Below are 21,384 nucleotides of genomic sequence, written 5' to 3'. Positions count from 1 at the left end.
AAACTTAAACATTTATCCAATAATTCAGTGTAAACCAATGCTCCCCTCCCCAGCCCTTGACTCAGGGTGTTGCTCTGTCCATCAGGCTGGAGTGCAGCAGCATGATTATGGCTCACTGCAGCCTCAAACTCTTGGGTTCAAGTGATCCTCCCACCTCAGCCTCCCGAGTCACTGCCTGTTCTTTTTATATCCTAAAAGCAGAACTGTTGACCTTAATAAGTGATTACACCTGGGAAACTGCACTTGGCTTAATAGCCTGCTTCATTCACTTTGCTTGGGGTTGATTTTGCCTTACAGAAAACAATTAAAGTTTCCCTTCATTATTCTGAGATTTTAAAGAGAATCAAGCATTATATGAAAATACAGAAAGGCCTATACCTAGCAATAAATGAAAAACTGAACTCAAGATGACATATGCATATTGACACCAAGCACAATGGTATACTTCATATCAAATAACACAGTGACACAGGACAGTGGTTTGCAATTTATTTAATCAGAACTTCAGAGGGTTCTAGAAACCTGCATTTTTAACAAGGACTGCAGATGATTCTAGCTTTTGATTAAAGTGTGGTTTGGGGAAGCAACTTTACCCTTTATTGTATGTCAGATTACATATACAATAAAACAAAAAGTCATGTAATGGAACAAAAAATTGCTTTATACAAAATATTAGTAGATACCCAAATATAATATGGTCTTAAAAATAAAATCATATGTATATAGTTGTATTCCTAAGTACAGTAGTGACCCCCTCATCCAAAGTTTCCCTGTGGTTTCAATTACCTGTAGTCAACCACATTCTAAAATAGGTGAGTACTGTATAAGAAGATATTTTGAAAGCAAGAGAGACCAACCACATTCACATAACTTTTATTACAGTATGTTATCATTGTTCTATTACATTATTATTAATCTCTTGCTATGCTTAATTTATACATTATACTTTATCATAGAGATAGATAGATAGATAGATAGATAGATAGATAGATAGATAGATAGATGGAAAGAAAAAACAGTGTATAAAGGTTTGGTACTATTTGAGGTTTCAGGAGTTCACTGGGGGCCTTGGAATGTATCCCCCCAACATAAGGGGAAACTACTGTAAGCAAAATCGAAAGCTATACAACAATCAGAAATGTGAAGAGAGCAAATCCAAGTATAAGTGAAGACATTCCTCTGAATTCCCAGGTTTCATCGAGCATCAAAAACGACCACTGTATTAATTTGAGGTAAGGACAAAAACAGTACGTAAACATTATTAAGATTGAAGGTTTCAAAGTCACTTTCTCTTTGCACTAAGCTGGTTTGTTATTTAACTTAAAATGCAAAAAAGAATGGAATTCACTATTTACTATGACAACTGGTTTTTAAATAAACTAAAAACACTTTCAATTTTTATCACCACCTTTTCCATAAAATGTATCAAAAAACACTAAAGCAGGCCGGGCACAGTGGCTCACACCTGTAATCCCAGTACTTTGGGAGGCTGAGGCGGGCGGATCACGAGGTCAGGAGATCGAGACCATCCTGGCTAACATGGTGAAACTCCATCTTTACTAAAAAATACAAAAAATTAGCTCGGCATGGTGGCGGGCGCCTGTAGTCCCAGCTACTCAGGAGGCTGAGGCAGGAGAACGGCATGAACCCGGAAGGCAGAGCTTGCAGTGAGCCGAGATCGCGCCACTGCACTCCAGCCTGGGTGACAGAGCGAGACTCTGTCTCAAAAAAAAACAAAAAACAAAAAAAAACACTAATGTTAAAGGTGATGATCCGTCGAATTAAAGTATGTGTTAGTTATATCATAACAATTTACTCTGTATTTTAGTATTCCACATAGGGTCACACTATGTTGCCCAGGCTGGTCTTGAACTCCTGCAGCCTCCCAAAGTGCTGGGATTATAGGTGTGAGCCACCATGCTGGGCCTACTCTCAGTATTTGAACAATTTGTATGCACAACTTTTTCCATTAGGTAGTATACACAATATTTGTATTTCTCCTTGTGAACTTTAGCTTGTCCATAAACTCAAGCTCAAGAATGAACACTTATATAAATGTAGTCATGCACCCATAATGACGTTTTGGTCAAAGATGGAGCACATATAAACAGTGGTCGCATAAGATTACACTCTATTTTTGCTGTACCTTTTCTATGTTCAGATATACAAAAACATTGTGTTACAATTGTCTATTCAGTACAATAACATGCTGTACAGGTGTGTAGCCTAGCAGCAATAAGCTATACCAACCATATAGCCTAGATGTGTATGTATAGTAGGATATACAGTTTAGGTTTCTGTAGGAATGATGAAATTGCTTAAGGACACAATTCTCAGAATGTATCCCTATCTTCAAGCTTGACTGAACAGAATCCCTAAAAAATAAATTTGTGAGAACCAAAATCAACTAGTATTATTTAGATTATTTAGAGCCTATGCATTGGCCCATGAAAATGCTAATCATCTTTGTTTTTTAAGTACTGTAATCCAGGAAGTTATCATTTTAACCAGAAATTAATCTTTATCAACCCCAGCATTATTCATTTCCTCCTACCTCATATTTAGAAAGCATAGTTAAAAGGATACATCTTTTAGTCCTTTTCTTGTACATTATTCTGTATCCACATTCTCTGCATCTGATTGGATCCCTAGATTTTATTTCATTTTCTGTGTGACACTCTAGAATTAAAAAAAAAAAAAAAAAATTTACTCAATGCCTAAGAGGAAAATATTACAAATTATCTTAACTATATTTTTCACCTAAGGCAATCCAAAACACTAAAATATACTCAATCTCAAGGGTCTGCTGCTTTTATTAAATATACTAAATAGGAAAGAAAAAGGTTGTAGGCCATGCACATTTCCAGGAGAGAGAATGAAATCTCAACGAGCTTTGGTTTTTTCTGTTAGTAAACAGAAGACCAAGGACGAACCCAGGTCTACAGACCTCAACGAGATTTTTTTTTTTATGGTTGCTAAAGTGTTCTACTTTTTAACTCTGAAGACCAGTAACTCCTTTAAGCAAAGAATAAATGTAACAATTTCAAAAAAGCTTAAAATATTCTTACTTTATGTAAGTGCTACTCTTACCTCCACAGATATATATCATTGGTTGCTGCTTTGGAGGTTGAACGTCCTTCTGGGTGTCCATTGTTAGCCCCTGAAATCAGACTCAAATACTGAATATCTCAAAAGGGCTTCTCCCAAGTCCATCCGGGCCCATTTTTCTCAGGAAAAGCTAAAAAGATCCCAATTCCTAATCTGTTCCTTTCCCCAAATCCTATGGGTTAGGTCTCAAGGACGAAACGCATACACACAAGTATTGGGCGTTTACCCCAAACTGGACATAATAACTACTTCATACGTGTTAGGCCATTATAATCTTCATAACAATCCTAGGAGACATCACTCTTATTTTACAGATGAAGCAACCGATATTTATGTTAATTTCCGCAGGATCACTCAGCTACTAAAAGTCAAAGGGATACAGATCTGACTGTAAAGCTCGCGTTCTCGTTTAACACAAGTTCTGTTTTCCCAAACTCTAGCAGAAGTTAGCCAAAAAAAATTATATCCCTCAACAGGGGAACAGGCTCACCGAGGGAAGAACAATGAAATAACTCCTGTTGGCTAAACATCTAAACTAAAAGAAAATAGGGAAAAGAGCGATAGCATGGACTGTATCCCCAGCCACTCTCAACTCTACCCCCATACCGGACCTTTTTACCCCAAGTGTCTTTCCAGTTTTGGCCCAAATATCCACCACAAACCCCAACCCGCCAATTCGCTTACCTACACAGCACGGAAAAACTTCTCACTCCGCGTTTCCAAATACAACCCGGCTAGTCTAGGTGTCGAGACCAACTTCCGGCGCTGGTACATGACGCACGGTGCTGTCTCTCTGGCTCTCTCTCTCTTTCTCCCCGCCTCTTCCGCCCCAGGCGTGGCCAGACAGCCCGGATTGCGCAAAGGCGGTAAAGCAGGGGCTTTCTGTCTATTAGATTCTACGGGTTTAAGTGCCTGGTCCCCAGCTATTTTAATTTTGCAGGAAAGCAGAGCATTTTAACAGTTATGCAAGTACAAGGCGGTGTGTGTTTCTGACTAATGTAGTGGTACAAAGTAACACTTTTCCAGAAGGGTAGAGGATTAGAAGAAAAACCGAGATGACAGTGTCCGAGAAGTACTAGGCTAGCCGTTACTCGGACGAGCATAGAAGAATCGACTACACCAATGATTTTCACGTAGAAAAACACTTTTCCAGATTGTTTTTAAAAATTGTTGGATGTACTGGGGCAGTGGGGCAGCTGCCTCCTGTCTTTCTCTTGATTTTGTTTTTGCTTTCTGGCCCCTTCTCTCATAGGCTACTGTCACATCCCTCGCCCAATCCGTTTACTTGTTTTAAAGCAAAGGCTAGCGTGACGGTAGCTACATGAACAACTCCCACTTAAATCTAAGAGATTTTGGTAGCTTTCGCTGTCTACTCACCCGCCCTCCGTTCTATGTATTCCACCGTAGAAGAACAAAACGCCCTGCTCAGTGGAGTTGCGTTCTTTCAAATATCAAAATTACAATATGATGGATCAGTTGGGTTCAGAAGGTTTACATTTGTTTCCTTTTTTCCCAGAAGATATTTTACTTAGTAGGGTGAAGAAAATGAAGCTACTTAAAAAAGTTTAAAAATAACTTAATTGTTCTGAGGCAGGAGAATGGCGTGAACCCGGGAGGCGGAGCTTGCAGTGAGCCGAGATTGCGCCACTGCACTCCAGCCTGGGCGACAGAGCGAGACTCCGTCTCAAAAAAAAAAAAAAAAAAAAAAATAACTTAATTGTTAATAACTATTTTAAAGTTAATGAAAGTAGGCGTTCTTTCTCCCAACACGCACTATGTCTGATATTTTATTAAGCAGGTTATACTCCTTTCGGGCTCTCCATCCAGAAATCTGAGAACTTTGAGCTTCACCTTTCACTTCCAGAAGTTCAAACTCCTTCTGTTGCATCTCCCCAGACCAGCTTGAGAGATTTAAGTTGATCTTTCCAGGAAGATGCCATTTAAAAACCTTTCGGGGAAACACAGCAATTCCTGGCTTCTTTCTTCACAACAACATAAATATTTTAACCATTAGCCCTGTTACAAAGTACCTCTCCTCTTAACTAAAGAGGTGATCTAATACAAGAGGCACAATAGGCTTCCCTGTAAGAACTATTAGATGGAACCATTGTTATCCTAAGAGAAAGATGACAGAGTGATCCCAAAAGTCAAACTTTCATATTTACAAGCTATCTTGTATATTAACTCTCCAGTTGAAATATCAAGATAATTCTGGTGCAGAACAATTTATGGAGATCAGAATGGATCAACATATGTAGAATAAAAATGGGTCCTGGGGCCCTACAAAAGGGCAAAGTAATGACAAGTCATAGCAAGAAGATCCAGAATTTCAACAAGAATTCATGTTAATGCTAGTTCCCAATCCAACACGCTCTTTCCTATCAGCAGAGACTGGTCGTTTTAGGATCACTTGGGAGTATGGTCAGTGTAAGCTACCCTATTATCAATGATAGCATTAACTTTTTCTGAGCATGTACTACATGCCAGACATCATTGCATTGCTCTGTTCTAATGGGGGTAGTTGTCTTGCCATCCTGGACAACAGTGCTTTTAACTCTTTATTAAGAAGATTATGGAGATGCAAGTTACTATTTTTCCCCTGAATCTCTGTCTTTCTTTTTTCCTTGATTGTATTCACTTAAATATATCCAGATAGCTTGAATATCATGGTAATTTGGGAAATCTCCCATTACGTTTTATTGGATGGTCCCAAAAAGAAGCATCAGATTTTGTGGCAAGCAGGTAGGTTTTAGAGTTCTGAAGTCAATGATGGGATGACACCCAATGCAAGAAAGGAAAGCAAAGGTCTGGGCACCATGGCTCACGCCTGTAATCCCAGCACTTTGGGAGGCCGAGGCAGGCAGATTGCTTGAGGTCAGGAGTTCAAGACCAGCCTGGCCAACATGATGAAACCCCGTCTCTACTAAAAACACAAAAAATTAGCCAGACGTGGTGGCATGCATTTGTAATCTCAGCTACTCGGAAGGCTGAGGTGCAAGAATCGCCTGAACCCGGGAGGCAGAGGTTGCAGTGAGCTGAGATTGCCCCACTTCACTTCAGCTTGGGTGACAAAGTGAGACTCTGTCTCAAAAAAAAAAAAAAAAAAAAAAAAAAGAAAGAAAAAAAGAAAGGGAAGCAAAAAGGCAAAAGACTGTGGCGAGTAAAGAATGTGAAATTACAGCTCAGTGGCTTAAATCTGGAGTATGTAAGTAAAGCTCAGGCAAACTACATATAACTAGGTGTCTTTTTGCCCGTTTTTAGGTGGGGAGAGGTGACAATGATTCTTCCTTGAACAATATAAAGGAGATACAATACAGTCTTTTACTCCTCAGACATGATAAAATATCTCAAGAAAAATAAATTAACTGGAGAAAAAAGAAAAGGGCAATTTTTAAATAGTTTTGGGGTTAGGTGGATTTTATTTAACCATAGGCAAAATTTCCTGCCCTGTTTGCATTGGGATGGAGATGGGGAGCAGACATTAAACAAAAATGAGTAGATAGTATGGGATTTTAGAAGGTAGTAAACTACACAGAGAAAATTCAGTAGAATTCTGCAGGAGAATTGCAAATGTGGGACAGGAAAGGGTAAAATGGCTGTAATAGAGATTTGTTTGAAGAGCTAGAGAGGGTACTGTTCACTCTACCAGGGAGTGTGGGGGCAGGCTTCAGAGAGGTGCTGTCTTGAAGAATGTGTAATTCATTAATTCTTTATAGTCCTACAGGTGCCTCAAACTTAACAACCTCACACTAAATGCATCTTATTTTCTCCCAAGCCTATACTCTTCATTCCCTCAATCCTTGCCCCATGCAGTTGATTCTGCCAACTGAATATGTCACGTCTTGGTTCTGCTCTACTCCCACTGCCTTCTGGAGAAATGCGGTAGCTTCCTACTGGTCTCCTAGCAGCCACCCTTGCCTCTCTTCATTCTGTCCTCCATTCTGCCACCAGAGTGAACTTTCTAAAATGCTCTTCAAACTCTTAACTTGCATCCAGAACTTTCCAAGACTTAGCTTCTTCGCGTCTCAGGAATTTTCTCTAATCCTTTCCTCCAACAACTCTTAGTTTCTGCCTATAACAAATTATTTGCAGTTTCTCCATGTGCCCAACTGCTCTTGCACGTTTTGTTTTGAGTTTGAAATTTTCCTGCCCTTGTACATTTTAAGTTTGGAATTTCCTGTTGTCTGCCTTTTAAATTGCCACTAGTACATCAAAATCTATCTCATGCACTCTGTTCTCCAGTCGAGTTAGCTGGTTCTTCTTTCCTTTGTGCTGCTACTATTCCTCTGTTACAGCACTTGCTCTATACCAGTGAGTTCCTTAACAGCAGTAACGGTGGCTGTGTCAGCTCTGTATTCCCAGTACCTAGCCCAGTAATTGGCACATAGTTGGAATTTAATAACTGTTAGTGGACGGGCACAGTGGCTCATGCCTGTAATCTCAGCACTTTGGGAGGCCGAGGCAGGTGGATCACCTGAGGCCAGGAGTTTGAGACCAGCCTGGCCAACCTGGCAAAACTCTGTCTCTACTGAAAATACAAAAATTAGCTAGGCGTGGTGGTGGGCGCCTGTAATCCCAGCTACTCGGGAGGCTGAGGCAGGAGAATCATTTGAACCTGGGAGGTGGAGGTTGCAGTGAGCCAAGATCGCACCACTGCACTCCAGCCTGGGTGACAGAGCGAGACCCTGTCTCATAATAATAATAATTTTAGTGAGTTTGGTTTTGGATGACTGAGGGACATCCAGATGGAGAAATGTCCAGTCAGAGTGGTGGTAGTGCCTGTTACTGGCTTAAAAGTGATGGTTGAAGTTCTGAATAAGAATTACATAAGCATGGGATGATAAACTAATAAAAATGCTGAGGTAGGACCTCTCATTTAGGGAGTAGGCCAAGGAAAAGAAGCCAGAAAAAGAAGACTAGGAAGAAGCTGCCAAGAGCAGCAGGAGTGTCCCTGGCATATAATAGATGTAAATATTTATTGAATGAAAAAATTAGCGTTTAAAAAATTTATTTGGCTTTGAGGGTACTTGGGAGTTCATGATGCCCAAAAAGGGATGTTTGTAAACAATGAACACATTTCACTCTGGTGTTTATGAATAGATTTTTTAAAAATCTTTTTTTTGAGTCCGGGGCCTCACTATGTTGCCCAGGCTGGTCTCGAATTCCTTGGCTCAAGTGATCCTCCCACCTCTGCCTCTCAAAGTGCTGGGATTACAGACGTGAGCCACCAGGCCCGGCTCAGCCTTTTTATCACAAAATGTGTATATATTCATTGTTGAAACATGAGAAGAAAACAGATAAAAAGACACAACTAAAAAGCAAACATAATCCTGTACAAAGGTACCGTATCCAAGTTATTCATACCTTTCAGACCTCATCCTGTGTATATCCGTATTTTTAACCTAAAAGGGGTCAGTTTGTAACTTGCTTTTTGCATTTGACAGTTTGGAGAAACATTTCCAAGCGAACATTCTCATACATGATTTCTAATGGCATCCCACTGTAGGCCACCTTAGCATTCCTAAATACGGTAATGCTTCCCAAAGTGGGAATGGGGAGAGGCAGGGCCTTTCTGACCCGCCTCAGGACGGGTGCAGGGATGAGCGAGAGAGGGGGCGCTCCTCCCGCTCAAGCGAGGACCCAGGCCTGCGGGCGGCCGGGCGGGAGTGCTGCGGAGCCGGAGGAAGGGGCGGGACAGCGCGGCGCGGGGCGGGGCTGCGCGTAGCGGTTACTCCGGGCGGGCCGTTCAAGCCCAAGGAGGTAAAGGCAGCGGCCCCACGCGAAGCTGGCGTGGGGGTTGCCATAGCCCGCATCCCAGGGGGCGAGGCCGAGGCTCCTCCCCGGCGCATCCAGCGGCTGCTGCCCGGCTCCCCTCCTACCTGTCTGCTTCGGCGCCTCGCCCGGCCCCTCGGCCTCCAGGCAGGCGGCGGGGGGACCCCAGGCGAGTGCCCGTTAGCGGGTCTCCCGGCGGCCCGGCCCCGCGTCCCCCTGTGTCTTCCAGGTGCTGGGCCTAGGGAGGCGCGCGGCAGCCCTCACTCCTCCGCTCCCGGTGACGCCAGCCCATCCCCTGCTGCCCTTGGCTTTCTGAGCCTAGCGGATCTTTGACGCCTTGGTGAGACCGTTACCCACCCGCCCGCCATAGCTCCTCGCAGGAGTCAGTGCCAGGCCCCAGCACACACTGCCTTTTCAGGAACCCGAATTTGGGGAGTTTACTCATGTCTAAGTCCAGCTGGAGAAAACAAGGATATTAAGATAGCTATTTTCTGAAGGGCTGAAGGAAATTCAAAATGATTTAGACCTTCTCAAGTGTTAGGAATAATCCCTGCGGCATGCACCCTGTGTACCTTTCGACTTTGAGCAATCACGATGCTGCTGCACCTTTCAATTAATTGTGCAAACGAAAGTTTTTCTCTTTAAGTGGCATTATTTTGGCATGAATTTTAAAGACAAAGATGAGAGAATTTCTTGTGTGGAAGCCTACGTAACTTTGACATCTAAGAGCTCAAGATTTTACTGATGGTAAGAGTTTCCGCTTTAACAAATGAGGGACATTTGTGTTTAATGTAAGTATTTCATTCTCTGATGTGGTGGGTGCTTTTTCTTTTTCTTCTTCTTCTTCTTTTTTTTTTTTTTTTTTTTTTTTTTTTTTTGAGACGGAATCGCTCTGTCGCCCAGGCTGGAGTGCAGTGGCGCGATCTCGGCTCACCGCAAGCTCCGCCTCCCAGGTTCACGCCATTCTCCTGCCTCAGCCTCCCGAGTAGCTGGCACTACAGGCGCCCGCCACCACACCCGCCTAATTTTTTTGTATTTTTAGTAGAGACGGGGTTTCACCATGTTAGCCAGGATGGTCTCGCTCTCCTGACCTCGTGATCCGCCCGCCCCGGCCTTCCAAAGTGCTGGGATTACAGGCGTGAGCTACCGCGCCCGGCCGCTGCTTTTTTTTTTTTTTCTTAAAGAACACTTTAGGAAGTTTTCTCAGCCTTTTATCAGAAGCCTAGTTTTTAAAAATGAATATCGAAGAGGCTTGATTGATTTATCCGTGAACTGTTGAGTCTGTAAAATACAACAGACAGTCCATGATTTTACATGACTAATTTTAAAATTCAGTTGCGAAGAACCACGTTTGAGACCAACGTCTTGGGGTAGTAGAAGGATGAAAATGATAGCAGAGAAAGGACGTTGGAGGCAACTTCAAGTGTGTAGATGAACAGAAACAAATTTTTTTTTAAGAGATGGGGTCTCACTATGTCACCCAGGCTGGTCTCAAACTCCTTGTCTCAAGCATTTCTCCCGCCGCGGCCTTCTAAAGTGCTGGGATTACAGGCGTGAGCCACCGGCCAGAATAGATTTTTGGATAACATTTTAGGGGAAAGAGATAATATCTGCATTCCCCACTTTGTTTTTAACAATTTGCCTCTGAGTTTCCCAAATTCTAGCATTGTGAGACACCTAGTGGTGAAGTAGCAGTACAATTGCCATAACCTTTTAAAAGGACCGTGACCTGCCGGGCACGGTGGCTCACGCCTGTAATCCCAGCACTTTGGAGGCCAAGGTGGGTGGATCACCTGAGGTCAGGAGTTCGAGACCAGCCTGGCCAACATGGCGAAAGCCCGTCTCTACTAAAAATACACAAATTAGCCGGGCGTGGTTGTGTGCGCCTGTAATACCAGTCAGTGGGGAAGCTGAGACAGGAGAATCGGTTGAACCCGGGAGGCAGAGGCTGCAGTGAGCCGAAATCGTGCCACTGCACTCCAGCCTGGGTGAAAAAGCGAGACTCCGTCTCAAAAAATAAAAATTAAAAATAAAAAAGTAAAAAATTAAAAATAAAAGGGCTGTGACCCAAATTGAGTGGAAAGTGTTATTTAAAAGAATTACTTTCAGAGAGGGAGAAAACAATTCATGGGTGGAGATGTAATTTGAATATGCATTCTACTTTATTAATTTAATATTTGTAAAACAAAATTGTTTAAAAATATAACAAAATTATAAAAAGCAGTTTGATAAATCTTCTTGGCTTGTGACCATGTGCAGAAGTTAGCAGTGATCTGAGAGGATGTAGATCAGAAGGGGACATGTATGACATTTATCAAAAACGAGTATAGGTTTAAAAGGTTAAAAAATACTTAGACTTTGTTTAGTAAAAATAATCTTTTAATGATCATCAAACCATAAAGAAATATTTTGTGTTTAGAGTAGCAATTTGCTTTTGTAACAAAGATCATTCACTCATATATTTGATTAAATCTAAGCATAAATAAATTACTGTCTCATTACAGCCAATAAATAGATCTTCCTAGGATCTTTTAATGGAGAAAAATTGTGCATTTGTCCTGGAGAAAACTTTGAAGGAATGACAGTCTTCTTCATGTCCTTTGAATCATCTGGAAAAATATCAAAAACTATAATAAATTTTTTTCTTAACACTATTTTTGTCAAAACAAATTTGTTATCTTACTTTGAGTTAAGATTTATTTCAAGTTTCTAAAAAGAAGGAATGTGATGACACTTGAAAAGTTTAAGGAGTAAAATATTTCTTAGTGTCATTCCTTGCTCATGTACTACTGAGTAACTGTTCTTTAAGTAATTGAGTTGCATTCTTTATTTGCAACTTCAAGAATATTTTAAATGGTGGTTTTCCCATAAATAGTTGCCTATTAACTGTGAATTCAAGGCTGAAACTGGACCTTGCATCACAAAATATTTAGAAAGTGAGATATGAATAAGTGTAACATGCGAAGTTTGAAATGGCCCTATCTGTGGTGCAGTAGTTCACTATGGTTAGCTCAAGAAAAATGTGTTAGTAGTTTATCGATGAGCCAGTCTTTGTAAAGGCTTAAGTCTGGGAATTCACACCTCGTGAATGGTTATGGGGACTAGGTTTCTATAACAGGTCTATGTTACGTGTTTGAACGTTACTTGAGTTGTTCAGCCTGATTGCAGGTAGATCTAGAGGCAGCACTCATTATTTGACACATTCTCCAAGGTGTTTAAAAAGTAGCATATGGCATTTTTTGAGTAGACTAATATAGGCTGGCACAAATAAGCTGGAATATTAAAATCAAAATTGTTTAGTTCTGTGAAAATCATAAGGTAATAAAATAATCTAAAAATAATTCTTCTAGGTTTTTCTCTTTAGGGTAGTTCAATAAAATATGTGTGCATGATGCTTAGCCTGTGATTAATCAAGTGATCTTTGAATATTTATAACCTGAACATTTTGGCTTTGTGATGTCGAGAACTCGTTTTAAGTAGGATACACATCAGTTTTTTATGGAGTGGAATTGTTTTTTTAAAGTAACTTTTCAAAAATTGTCATACAATTTTCCATTATTATCTGTACTCATAACAAATAATGTATTATGGTACAAGCTGCCTGGATACTCACTTCGAAGGCAGAATAACTTTGTTGTCACTTTACAGAAACAGAGATTTTGAAGATGTCACAAAGGCACTCAGGTCAAGCTGGCACTGAAGCAGGAAATGGGATGGACTCTCCTCCAATTGTCAACTCCAAGTACTCCACATTCAGAGATTTTTGTTCCACGTCTTCATTTCAAGATAGTGGCTACAATGAGTTAAAATCTGGTAGCTTTGATAATATAGATAAAGAATATCTTGGAAAGAAAGAAAAAGGCCCAACATTACTCTATGAGCACCCTGAAACTTCAGGCCTGGGCTTAACACATCCTTTAGAGTCTCCCACTCAAAAAAAGAAATGTATCTTGCCTAGGAAGGAAAAGGATAAAACCCCAGAACTTTGTGAAACACCTAAAATCAGAGGGAAAAAATGTTTACCTCGCAGAAGTTTGAATGTATCTTTTGCTCGTCTAAAGGGGGACTTTGAATCACAAAATAGTTCTTTAGAAAGTAGTATAAGCCAAGTTATCAACTTAGAAAAAAATATTCCAAGCAGTGCTTCAGGTTTTTCCAGGGCAAATAATTTTAGCCCTTTAGTTACTAGCACTTTAAAAACAGAAGAAGTGACTTCATGCAGTCAAAAATTGAGGCTTAATTTTTCTCAGCAAAAGACTTCGACAATTGATGATTCCAAAGATGATTGTAGCCTATTTGAAGTTGAATGTATATCTCCAATTCAGGGCAATAATTTTAAAGACTCTATCACACATGACTTTAGTGATAGCAGTTTATGCATTAATGATGAGAATGCATGTCCAGAGCTCCTGGGCTCCTCTGTTAGTGGAACAACTTGTGGAACAGACGAGGACATATTTGTGACTCCGATAAGTAATCTTGTGGCAAACATTAGATTTAATGCAAGTCAAATTTCTCCTTCACCTGAAGTGAGAGGCAATATTTCAACGCCTGAAGACAGTGGTTTTAACTCACTTAGCTTGGAGAAATCAGAAGATTCCCTCTCTGACCAGGAGGGTTCTTTTCAAGAACTACTGCAGAAACATAAGGGGACTCCCAAAGTTGGGAACACCATAAGAAAGACAAGACATCTTGGAAGGTCGAGAAGACTGTCCACCCTTCGGGAGCAAAGCTCACAGTCAGAGACGGAAGAGGAAAAGCAGATTGTCCACCCTGACTCTGAAAAAAGAGCAGCAGCTGCTTCTGCCATCTCAGAGGGTCAGCTGAGTAGTGATGAGAGTGGGGATTTGACCTTTAGCTTAAAGAATTTATCAAAGACTCCAGCCTTGCAATTGGTACATGAGCTGTTCATGAAAAGCAAGAGGAAAAGATTCCAGGAAAATAGTGGACATGAATTCTTAGAGCAAGGGGATGGGGAGAAAATAGCTGTACTGCAGTGTATACTTGCAGGACTGATTGGCAAGAAAATGGGTATAGAAAAACTGGACATCTTAACAGAATTAAAATATAGAAATTTAAAGCATATTCTTGCTATGGTTTTAGATTCCTTGACTGCAGAGAGCCTATGCAGGTAAGAAGAGTTGTGTATGAAATAAAACTTATCTTTTTTTAAGTTGGAAACTTTCTCTGTGACCTGAGTGGTTGTCCTTTATTTTGTTTGTTTTATTATCTCTATCTTTTGTTGTCTTAAATCAAAGGTAGTTTAAGTGAACTTCCCAACAGAGCTACCTAGTACAGATCCTTCTGTTTTTTTTTTTTTTTTTTTTGAGCAGGAGTCTCACTCTGTCGCCCAGGCTGGAGTGCAGTGGCCTGATCTCGGCTCACTGCAAGCTCCGCCTCCCGGGTTCACGCCATTCTCCTGCCTCAGCCTCCCAAGTAGCTGGAACTACAGGCGCCCGCCACCACGCCCAGCTAATTTTTTGTATTTTTAGTAGAGACGGGGTTTCACCGTGTTAGCCAGGATGGTCTCAATCTCCTGACCTCGAGATCCACCCATCTCGGCCTCCCAAAGTGCTGGGATTAGAGGCCCGAGCCACCACACCTGCTGATCCTTCTGTTTAAAAGCCTGCTTAAGTAGCAATAATATAGTCTTTTTTTTCTGAATAAAGTTCTTATCACTGTCATTTGGAAAGAGAGTTGCTAAAAATTGAATTTTAAATTTTCAAGATGGCAAGCTCTATTCCATGGAAGTTGTTTAATGATTTAATAGTTCAGATCATATTGTCAGATTGCAAGTAGTATTAAAGTTATGATACTTGGTCAGAAATAATGTAATGCATTGTGTTGACTAAGAAATGACAGTGTACAAATAATACCACTTAATTATTTAAGTTCTAGAATTTAAAAACAACCGTTAGCTTTCATTTTAGGGTTTGATCTTTCCAGATACCAGGGGAATGTGGATTATTTCATTTTTATTGTTAACACAGCAGTGAAAGTTAATTACTTTGGGGAATTTCAAGTAATTAGAAACTGAAGAATTTGTGTTCACAGATGTTACAGTAGATTGAATGCTGCTACATAATAAAGAGAAACACATTTCAGAATATTGAGGGTGGGAACTAAGGTTACAAAGACTAAAATGAGACTCTGTACATGCCAATTTGGGGGAGTTACAGGACTATCAGAAGACAAGACCCATGGGAATGCCATGGCAATGAAGGAGAGAAGTCATGTGGAACAGGATTTCTGCAAGATGATTGTTATGGAGGAACATGCGGGAAGTTAGTGAGCCTCTTTCTTGATAGGTGTATGTCAAGAGTTTTTTACAGGGTCCTTGGTTTTTTTGTTTTGTTTTGTTATTAGTTTTTGTAGAGATGGGGTCTCACTATGTTGCCCAGGCTGGTCTGCAACTCCTGGGCTCAAGTGATCCTCCCACCTCGGCTTCCCAAAGTGCTGGGATTACAGGTGTGAGCCACTGCCTGTTCTGTCCTTGTTGTTTTTATGGCTACTACTTCTATCAAAGCCCTTCTTTATCTTTCTTCCATACATTAATTGTATGTCTATTGTAGAGAACTGTAGGATTTCTTAGCTGGAAGTCTTCTAAGGTATCTAGTTCACATGTTTTACAGATGGGGAAATGAGCCCCAGAGAAGTGACCTGCTAACAGCCACTCAAGGAGATAGGAATAGATCTAGGTCTATAATGAGCCCTCTGATTTCTAATCCAGTATTTTTCCATAAACTCTTATTAAGATTTAAGGCTTTCTGGAATAGATTTGATCAAGAATGTATTTGGTGTATCTTAAGTAGGATAATAAACAGATTAGTGCACCCATATTGTGTGCCTTTTAAAAATGTTCAAATGATAAACTTTAAAAAATTAAGGAGATGGCTGAGATAAAGGATTTTAAAAATATTTTTGGTATGGATGGGGTCTTACTACATTGCTGGTCTCAAACTCCTAGGCTCTAGCAATCCTCCTGCCTTGGCCTCCCAAAGTGCTGGAGTCACAGGTGTGAGCCGCTGTGACCAGCCAGGAATGCTATTTTTATATGCTGGAATATTTGGACCAGTTAAAATTAGAACTGGGTGACACTTTTGGGTGCTTGCTTATGTGAGCAGTTGATTTTCAGTCATATTTCAGCAATTATCTCTCCTTTCCATCTCTCCAAACGTACAGTATTTGTACTGCAAAGTATGTAACTATGTTGGCAGTACTGTTCCTGGTCACTTGAGAGTTGATCAGTTGCAATATCTGTGGCAAATACCCAATTATGTAGTTCATTTCTTCCCCATTATTGGGTGACTTTCTGCCTGTTCCTTTCCTTCCCTCTGATATAGGGCACATATATCAGCCTAGAGAGAGTCAATGGCAATTGAAGTGGGCATGGTAGCTGGAAGAATAGTAGCGTTGACAACTGGGACCCTCCGTAAAAAGTGACTTATTTCAATCTTTTCTAACCTTACTCCTTTTGATTTGTTAGAATAACAAAAAAAGACCATATTAACAGTCGAAGTATTACTTTTTAATAATATTATCAAAGTTATTGATAAATCAGCAATCACTGGACAAAAATTGTGTTTTTTCTTTCGTTGCTTCATTCTCATGAACTTTGGTTAATGAAATAGGAACTCTGTGGTGCAACCCATGATAGTATTTATAGTTGGCACTTAGTAATGCCAATGAAGGATTAATTGTGCTTGTGTTTATGTAATCAAAATGACAGAGATTTGTTAAACACAGGAATAGGAGAAATTGATGAAACCTCTTGTGTTATAGATGACAATCATTTCCTGCATCTCTTGTTCCAAATTTTTAATGTTACGTTTGAAGTTAAATCCTCTTAATCAGTCTCCCAGTGGACTCATACTGGCTTTATATGACCATTTATAAAAGAGTAACCTATCTATATAATGCTGGCATATACTTTACATTTTAATTGGAATTATTTTATATGATGAATCAATATGAAATAACAATGTTGACCAAGTCATATTTTTATGTAAATTTTTAGGTTTAAATTTACTGCCCAAAATCTTTAAAACAAATTTTTCTCATTAGTTAGCATATACAACAAAATGTTAATCCTATAGAATGTATGCAATATGAGGATGGATCTTTTTGTTATAGTGTTTGGAAAGTAAGCAGAAATTGGCGTGAAATTGTTGTTCAAGATAAAAATGCAAATCGGAGGAGGAAATTTTATATTGCACAACTGAAAACAGATTCTGAGGTAATGTATGTAATACTTCTCTAAGATGGATTTGTATAAATACATAATAATCTCATGTTGCTAGAAAACCTAATTTGGTTTTCCTGCTATCTTTTAACCTTTTCCATTTAACAAACATTCACTCATAAATTCTTTAGTTTTCCCAAACTCAATTTTCACCCAGTCTGTAAATGGAATAAACAACATAGCATCAAGAACATCTTGTTGGGCGTTGTTGCTGCTTATGTGGATGTGCTCTTAACAGCATTTGAATACCAGTGATATGCTGGATCCTAATCATAATGAGATACCCTTATAGCATTTTTAATCCAGTCTTTTGAATGGACATTACATGTTACTTACTGTGCCAGTGCTCAGATTACAATGGTGGACATTTCTGACATGGTTCCTGCTCTTTTGGAGCACACACTCTGAGGTTGATATAGGTAAATAGGTGACTACAATCTAGGTGTGTTAGAGGAAGCCCAGAGTTATTTAAAGGAGTTTTTGCCTGATACTTGGGAATCAAGAGAAGTGCATCTCTACTGAGACCTGAATGATGAGTTAGCAGTTAGCCAGGTGAACACAAAGAAGAGGGTTTCAGCAGAGAAAATAGCATAGGTACAAGCCTGGAGGTGAGTGAGCAAAGCAGATCAGTACCTGTGAAGCATCATAAACTTGCACTCCCTTGAGGATTTGAATTCTGGCTTTAAAGTTACAAGGAAAGTCCTATAGAAGCTGATGGATTCCTCTCAGGCATGCTATGTTGTGTAATAGGCATCTGATAACTAGCACCCATGTTTGATTATAGATTCAACTTTAGGCCAAAAAAGATTCTGAGAGTTCACTAGTTCATTCTTGTTCTAGTGAAAAATATTTAATAACATACTATAAGTGAATTTCTAATTTGACTAAATATAATAATTGGAATAAAGCGTGGCATAAACAAATATGAACACCCAGATATAGATTGGCAGGTTTTTCATTACAGTAAACTATTAGGGACTGCTATTAACTAAAACTTTGACTTTCTTTTTTATTTTGAAGAAAAGCTTTACCTTTTCACCTGTTCAGAGCTCCTGGCTACTTCTGCAGCTGCTGGCTCTGGGAGTTTATAATAGGGAAGATATTAATTGCCTTCTTAACATCTCTTTTTCAAATGCTGCCCTATATTCTAGGGACAGACTTAAAAAGTGGTTGTTTAAGCATGCACTTATTAATATTTAAACATTTGGCTCCATATATTCCTTAACTCCTCTAAGGAAGAAGCATACTGTTGTGCTGGCAACCCTCCATGTAACTCCAGATAATGAAATATTCTATTCTCAAAAAAAAAAAAAAAAAAAAAGAAATAGTCTCATATTTGGCCAGGCACAGTGGCTCATGCCTGTAATCCCGGCACTTTGGGAAGCCAAGGTTGGTGGATCACTTGACATCAGGAGTTCAAGACCAGCCTGACCAACGTGGTGGAACCCCTGTCTCTACTAAAAATACAAAAATTAGCTGGGTGTGGTGGTGCAGGTTTGTAATCCCAGCTACTTGGGAGGCTGAGGCGGGAGGATTGCTTGAACCTGGGAGGTGGAGGTTGCAGTGAGCTGAGATCATGCCACTGCACTCCAGCCTGATGACAGAGTTAAACTTTGTCTCAAAAAAAAAAAATTCTATCCTCATATTCTAGCAATCACTTTTTTAAAAACTCAGTTTCTTAAAGAACTGTACTTTCCCCCCTTTCTTATGCTTTTTCTTATTTTGACTTGCTTTTTAAAATCTTTTTCAAAGTAGTACATGGTTTAAAAAGTCAAATTGGACTATCGTAACAAAATATACCATTATGCCTTCATACTCTTGATTCTTGTTCCATCAAGACAATCATTTTCAACACTTTCTTCTAGTGTTTAGCTCCATATTTCTAAATAATTTTATTTCCCTGTCATTTCTTTACTATTCTCTATAAAAGGATTACGTTCTCTAACCTCTCACTACTACTGCCACTACCTACATAACCCCTCTCTTTCTGAATTCCTTTCTCTCTTCTCCTATCTTATGACTATAATTACACCACCATTTGGGAATGAATCAGAATTAGGTGCTGACATTATAAAGATTGTGTTGAGATTATTATAACTTTTTTCACAGCTATAGTATGTTGTACACTATGATTACACTTCCGTTCTAGTATAACTTTTTCCCTCCAGAGTTAATAATTGCATAGTTTTTTCTCTCTCTCTTTTATTTATTTATTTTTGCTTAGTGTTTCTCTATACAGATCCCCGATTCATCTCCCATTATCCACCAGAACTGAAAGTCTCCTTTGTGTAAGTTCAAACAAATCAGGTATTCTACCTGTTCCTTCTTTTCCTCAGAGACATCCTTCCTGGGGCCCTTTGCTGTCTTATTCCAACATAGACCGCTTGCTTTCTACTTGAACTATTCTAATGTATTATTAACCAAAACAAAAAAAAATTATAAAAGAAAGTTATTTGATGGTTTTCTCGACTCTTTTGTTTACTTCTTGTCTACAGCTGCTTTTTCTACAACCGCGGAGTTGAATAGCTGGAACTACATGGCCCACAAAGTCTAGATTATATATTATCTGGTCCTTTACAGGAAAGGTTTGCTGAACCAAGTTTAAAATAAATGGAAAAATAACCAGCCATACAAACTTAGATGTAGAATTTAATTTAAATTTTTTTCTTTTTATATTTATTTAACTTTTATATGTTAGGGAGAAAAGGTTGGTTGTTTTTTTGTTTTTGTTTTTGTTTTTTTTCTGAAAAGGAATGGCCTAGGGAGAGAATTCTGATGGCAAAAAACCTCTTCAAAGCATATAAATCCGTGTACATCAGAAAGCTATCCCGGAACTGTTTTGGTATTGCAGTATTGATGCCTCTTGTCCTTTACCACAGGGGGCTGTATTAAATGTCGAGGATGCTGCTACTCGGCTCCAGCTTTTAAATCGCTCAGCTTTAAGATCTGTGCAGGCACAGGCTAGGATACCTGGTTCTCAGAGAGAGCAAGGGTCAACATTATCTCCCTGGGGAGAAGTTTTGACACCTCTAGCAAGCTCTTCTGTTACTCACTTAAGTAGTAAACAGGAAGAATATGTTAAGGTGAGTATTTATTATGTCATAAGTTATTAGAAATAAATATTTACAGAGTTTGAAATAAAGTGCTCCTCTATATGAAACCAGAAGATTTAGTGTGTGTGCTTTCACTGCAGGTTGCCAAAACACTTTTTACTGATGAAGCATTAAAACCTTGCCCAAGGTGCCAGTCCCCTGCTAAGTACCAGCCATATAAGAAAAGGGGACTGTGTAGCCGCACAGCCTGTGGTTTTGACTTTTGTGTGTTATGTTTGTGTGCTTATCATGGGTCTGAAGAATGTAGTAGAGGAGGAGCAAAGCCAAGAAATAGAAAAGATGCTCTCCCAGGAAGTGCCCAGAGTAAGCGGAATTTAAAACGCCTCTGAAGAGACTAAATATAGAAGAACTCCCCCATGCAGTTTTCTATTTATCTGACTTAAAATTATGAATATTTTGAATACATGCAAATCTTCCCATTAATGACAGGTGATGATTAATTTCCTATTTTGTATATATTATAATCCATTTCATTGTATGTTTTCTTTAAAGTTAGTTTTGAAAAAATTTTATTTTACTTTGTCATTTTACCCATTTTAATAACTTGGTATTTTAAATAAAGAATTTTCATTGTTGTTATATGTACGTATTTTATTGTTTTATATAACATTTTAAATTTGTGCATTTCATTACTCTTGAAATGTTCTTCATTTTTTAAAAAATAGTTTTTCAAATAATATTAAAGATTTTGAACTCTAGACAGATGGCCTTATAGATTTGGAAAATGAGTACTTGACTGAAATGAAATATAAATAAAATATTTTCAGAAGTTCTGTTGAATTTATTCTATAATTTCAGTCTCTGGTTAAGTAAAATTTACTGAATATTAATATCTAGGAAGACATAAAGAGTAAATTAGTGGAAGTATATAGTTATTCATAATGGGAGTCTTAGTTAATATACCCTTACAAGTAACACATTTCAAATAAGTACTTTAAAAACTTCTAGAACTATAGGCACAGATTTAATTTATTTAATCTGGATATTCTGACAAATTTAGGCTGCTTGGAAAAGACAGATTTAAGTAAGAAGATTTACTAAGTTGTTTATAAAGTACCTTAATGATTTATAAATCATTTCCAAAAATGATTTGAGTTTGCATGTTCCACTTATAGAACAGCAAGAAAGAATTAAGTTTTTTTGTTTTTT

General features: G+C 39.0%; 2 protein-coding genes across 5 annotated transcripts; one reads left to right on the top strand and one right to left on the bottom strand.

The window, feature by feature from the left end:
* Positions 1-476: 476 nt before the first annotated feature.
* POLR2K (RNA polymerase II, I and III subunit K) lies at positions 477-3,985 on the bottom strand. Its single transcript, XM_055286912.2, has 4 exons — positions 3,793-3,985; positions 3,091-3,160; positions 2,587-2,679; positions 477-1,217 (listed from the first exon to the last, which is right to left on the bottom strand). Exons 2-4 carry the CDS (start codon positions 3,149-3,151, stop codon positions 1,195-1,197), a joined length of 177 nt encoding a protein of 58 aa, XP_055142887.1. The 5' UTR covers positions 3,152-3,160; positions 3,793-3,985; the 3' UTR covers positions 477-1,194.
* A 4,814-nt stretch (positions 3,986-8,799) lies between these two features.
* FBXO43 (F-box protein 43) lies at positions 8,800-20,812 on the top strand. 4 transcript variants are annotated; one of them, XM_055286902.2, is made up of 6 exons: positions 8,839-9,627; positions 11,385-11,507; positions 12,527-14,011; positions 17,014-17,116; positions 20,002-20,205; positions 20,316-20,812. In XM_055286902.2, exons 3-6 carry the CDS (start codon positions 12,546-12,548, stop codon positions 20,562-20,564), a joined length of 2,022 nt encoding a protein of 673 aa, XP_055142877.1. In that variant the 5' UTR covers positions 8,839-9,627; positions 11,385-11,507; positions 12,527-12,545; the 3' UTR covers positions 20,565-20,812. The 4 variants fall into 4 exon arrangements, with proteins under 4 accessions (XP_055142878.1, XP_055142877.1, XP_055142879.1 ...); XM_055286903.2 differs by lacking the exon at positions 11,385-11,507 and having other exon boundaries at positions 8,800-9,627; positions 12,529-14,011; XM_055286904.2 differs by lacking the exon at positions 11,385-11,507 and having other exon boundaries at positions 8,839-9,671; positions 12,529-14,011.
* Positions 20,813-21,384: the final 572 nt, after the last annotated feature.

Source organism: Symphalangus syndactylus, chromosome 7 (assembly GCF_028878055.3).
Source record: "Symphalangus syndactylus isolate Jambi chromosome 7, NHGRI_mSymSyn1-v2.1_pri, whole genome shotgun sequence".
Classification (NCBI taxonomy): domain Eukaryota; kingdom Metazoa; phylum Chordata; class Mammalia; order Primates; family Hylobatidae; genus Symphalangus; species Symphalangus syndactylus.
Note: the sequence above shows the minus strand (reverse complement) of the source record. Positions and strands in the feature narration are given on the sequence as shown.

Excerpts from the sequence above, each read along its gene's own strand:
- POLR2K (XM_055286912.2), bottom strand. The coding sequence starts at position 3,151 with ATGGACACCCAGAAGGACGTTCAACCTCCAAAGCAGCAACCAATGATA. Across the intron at positions 2,680-3,090 it reads AATGATATATATCTGTGGAG|AGTGTCACACAGAAAATGAA; the intron begins GTAAGAGTAGCA and ends TTTTAATTCTAG. Across the intron at positions 1,218-2,586 it reads CAAGAAAAGGACTAAAAGAT|TGGTCGTTTTTGATGCTCGA; the intron begins GTATCCTTTTAA and ends AAATTAATACAG.
- FBXO43 (XM_055286903.2), top strand. The coding sequence starts at position 12,546 with ATGTCACAAAGGCACTCAGGTCAAGCTGGCACTGAAGCAGGAAATGGG. Across the intron at positions 17,117-20,001 it reads AACTGAAAACAGATTCTGAG|GGGGCTGTATTAAATGTCGA; the intron begins GTAATGTATGTA and ends CCTTTACCACAG. Across the intron at positions 20,206-20,315 it reads AACAGGAAGAATATGTTAAG|GTTGCCAAAACACTTTTTAC; the intron begins GTGAGTATTTAT and ends CTTTCACTGCAG.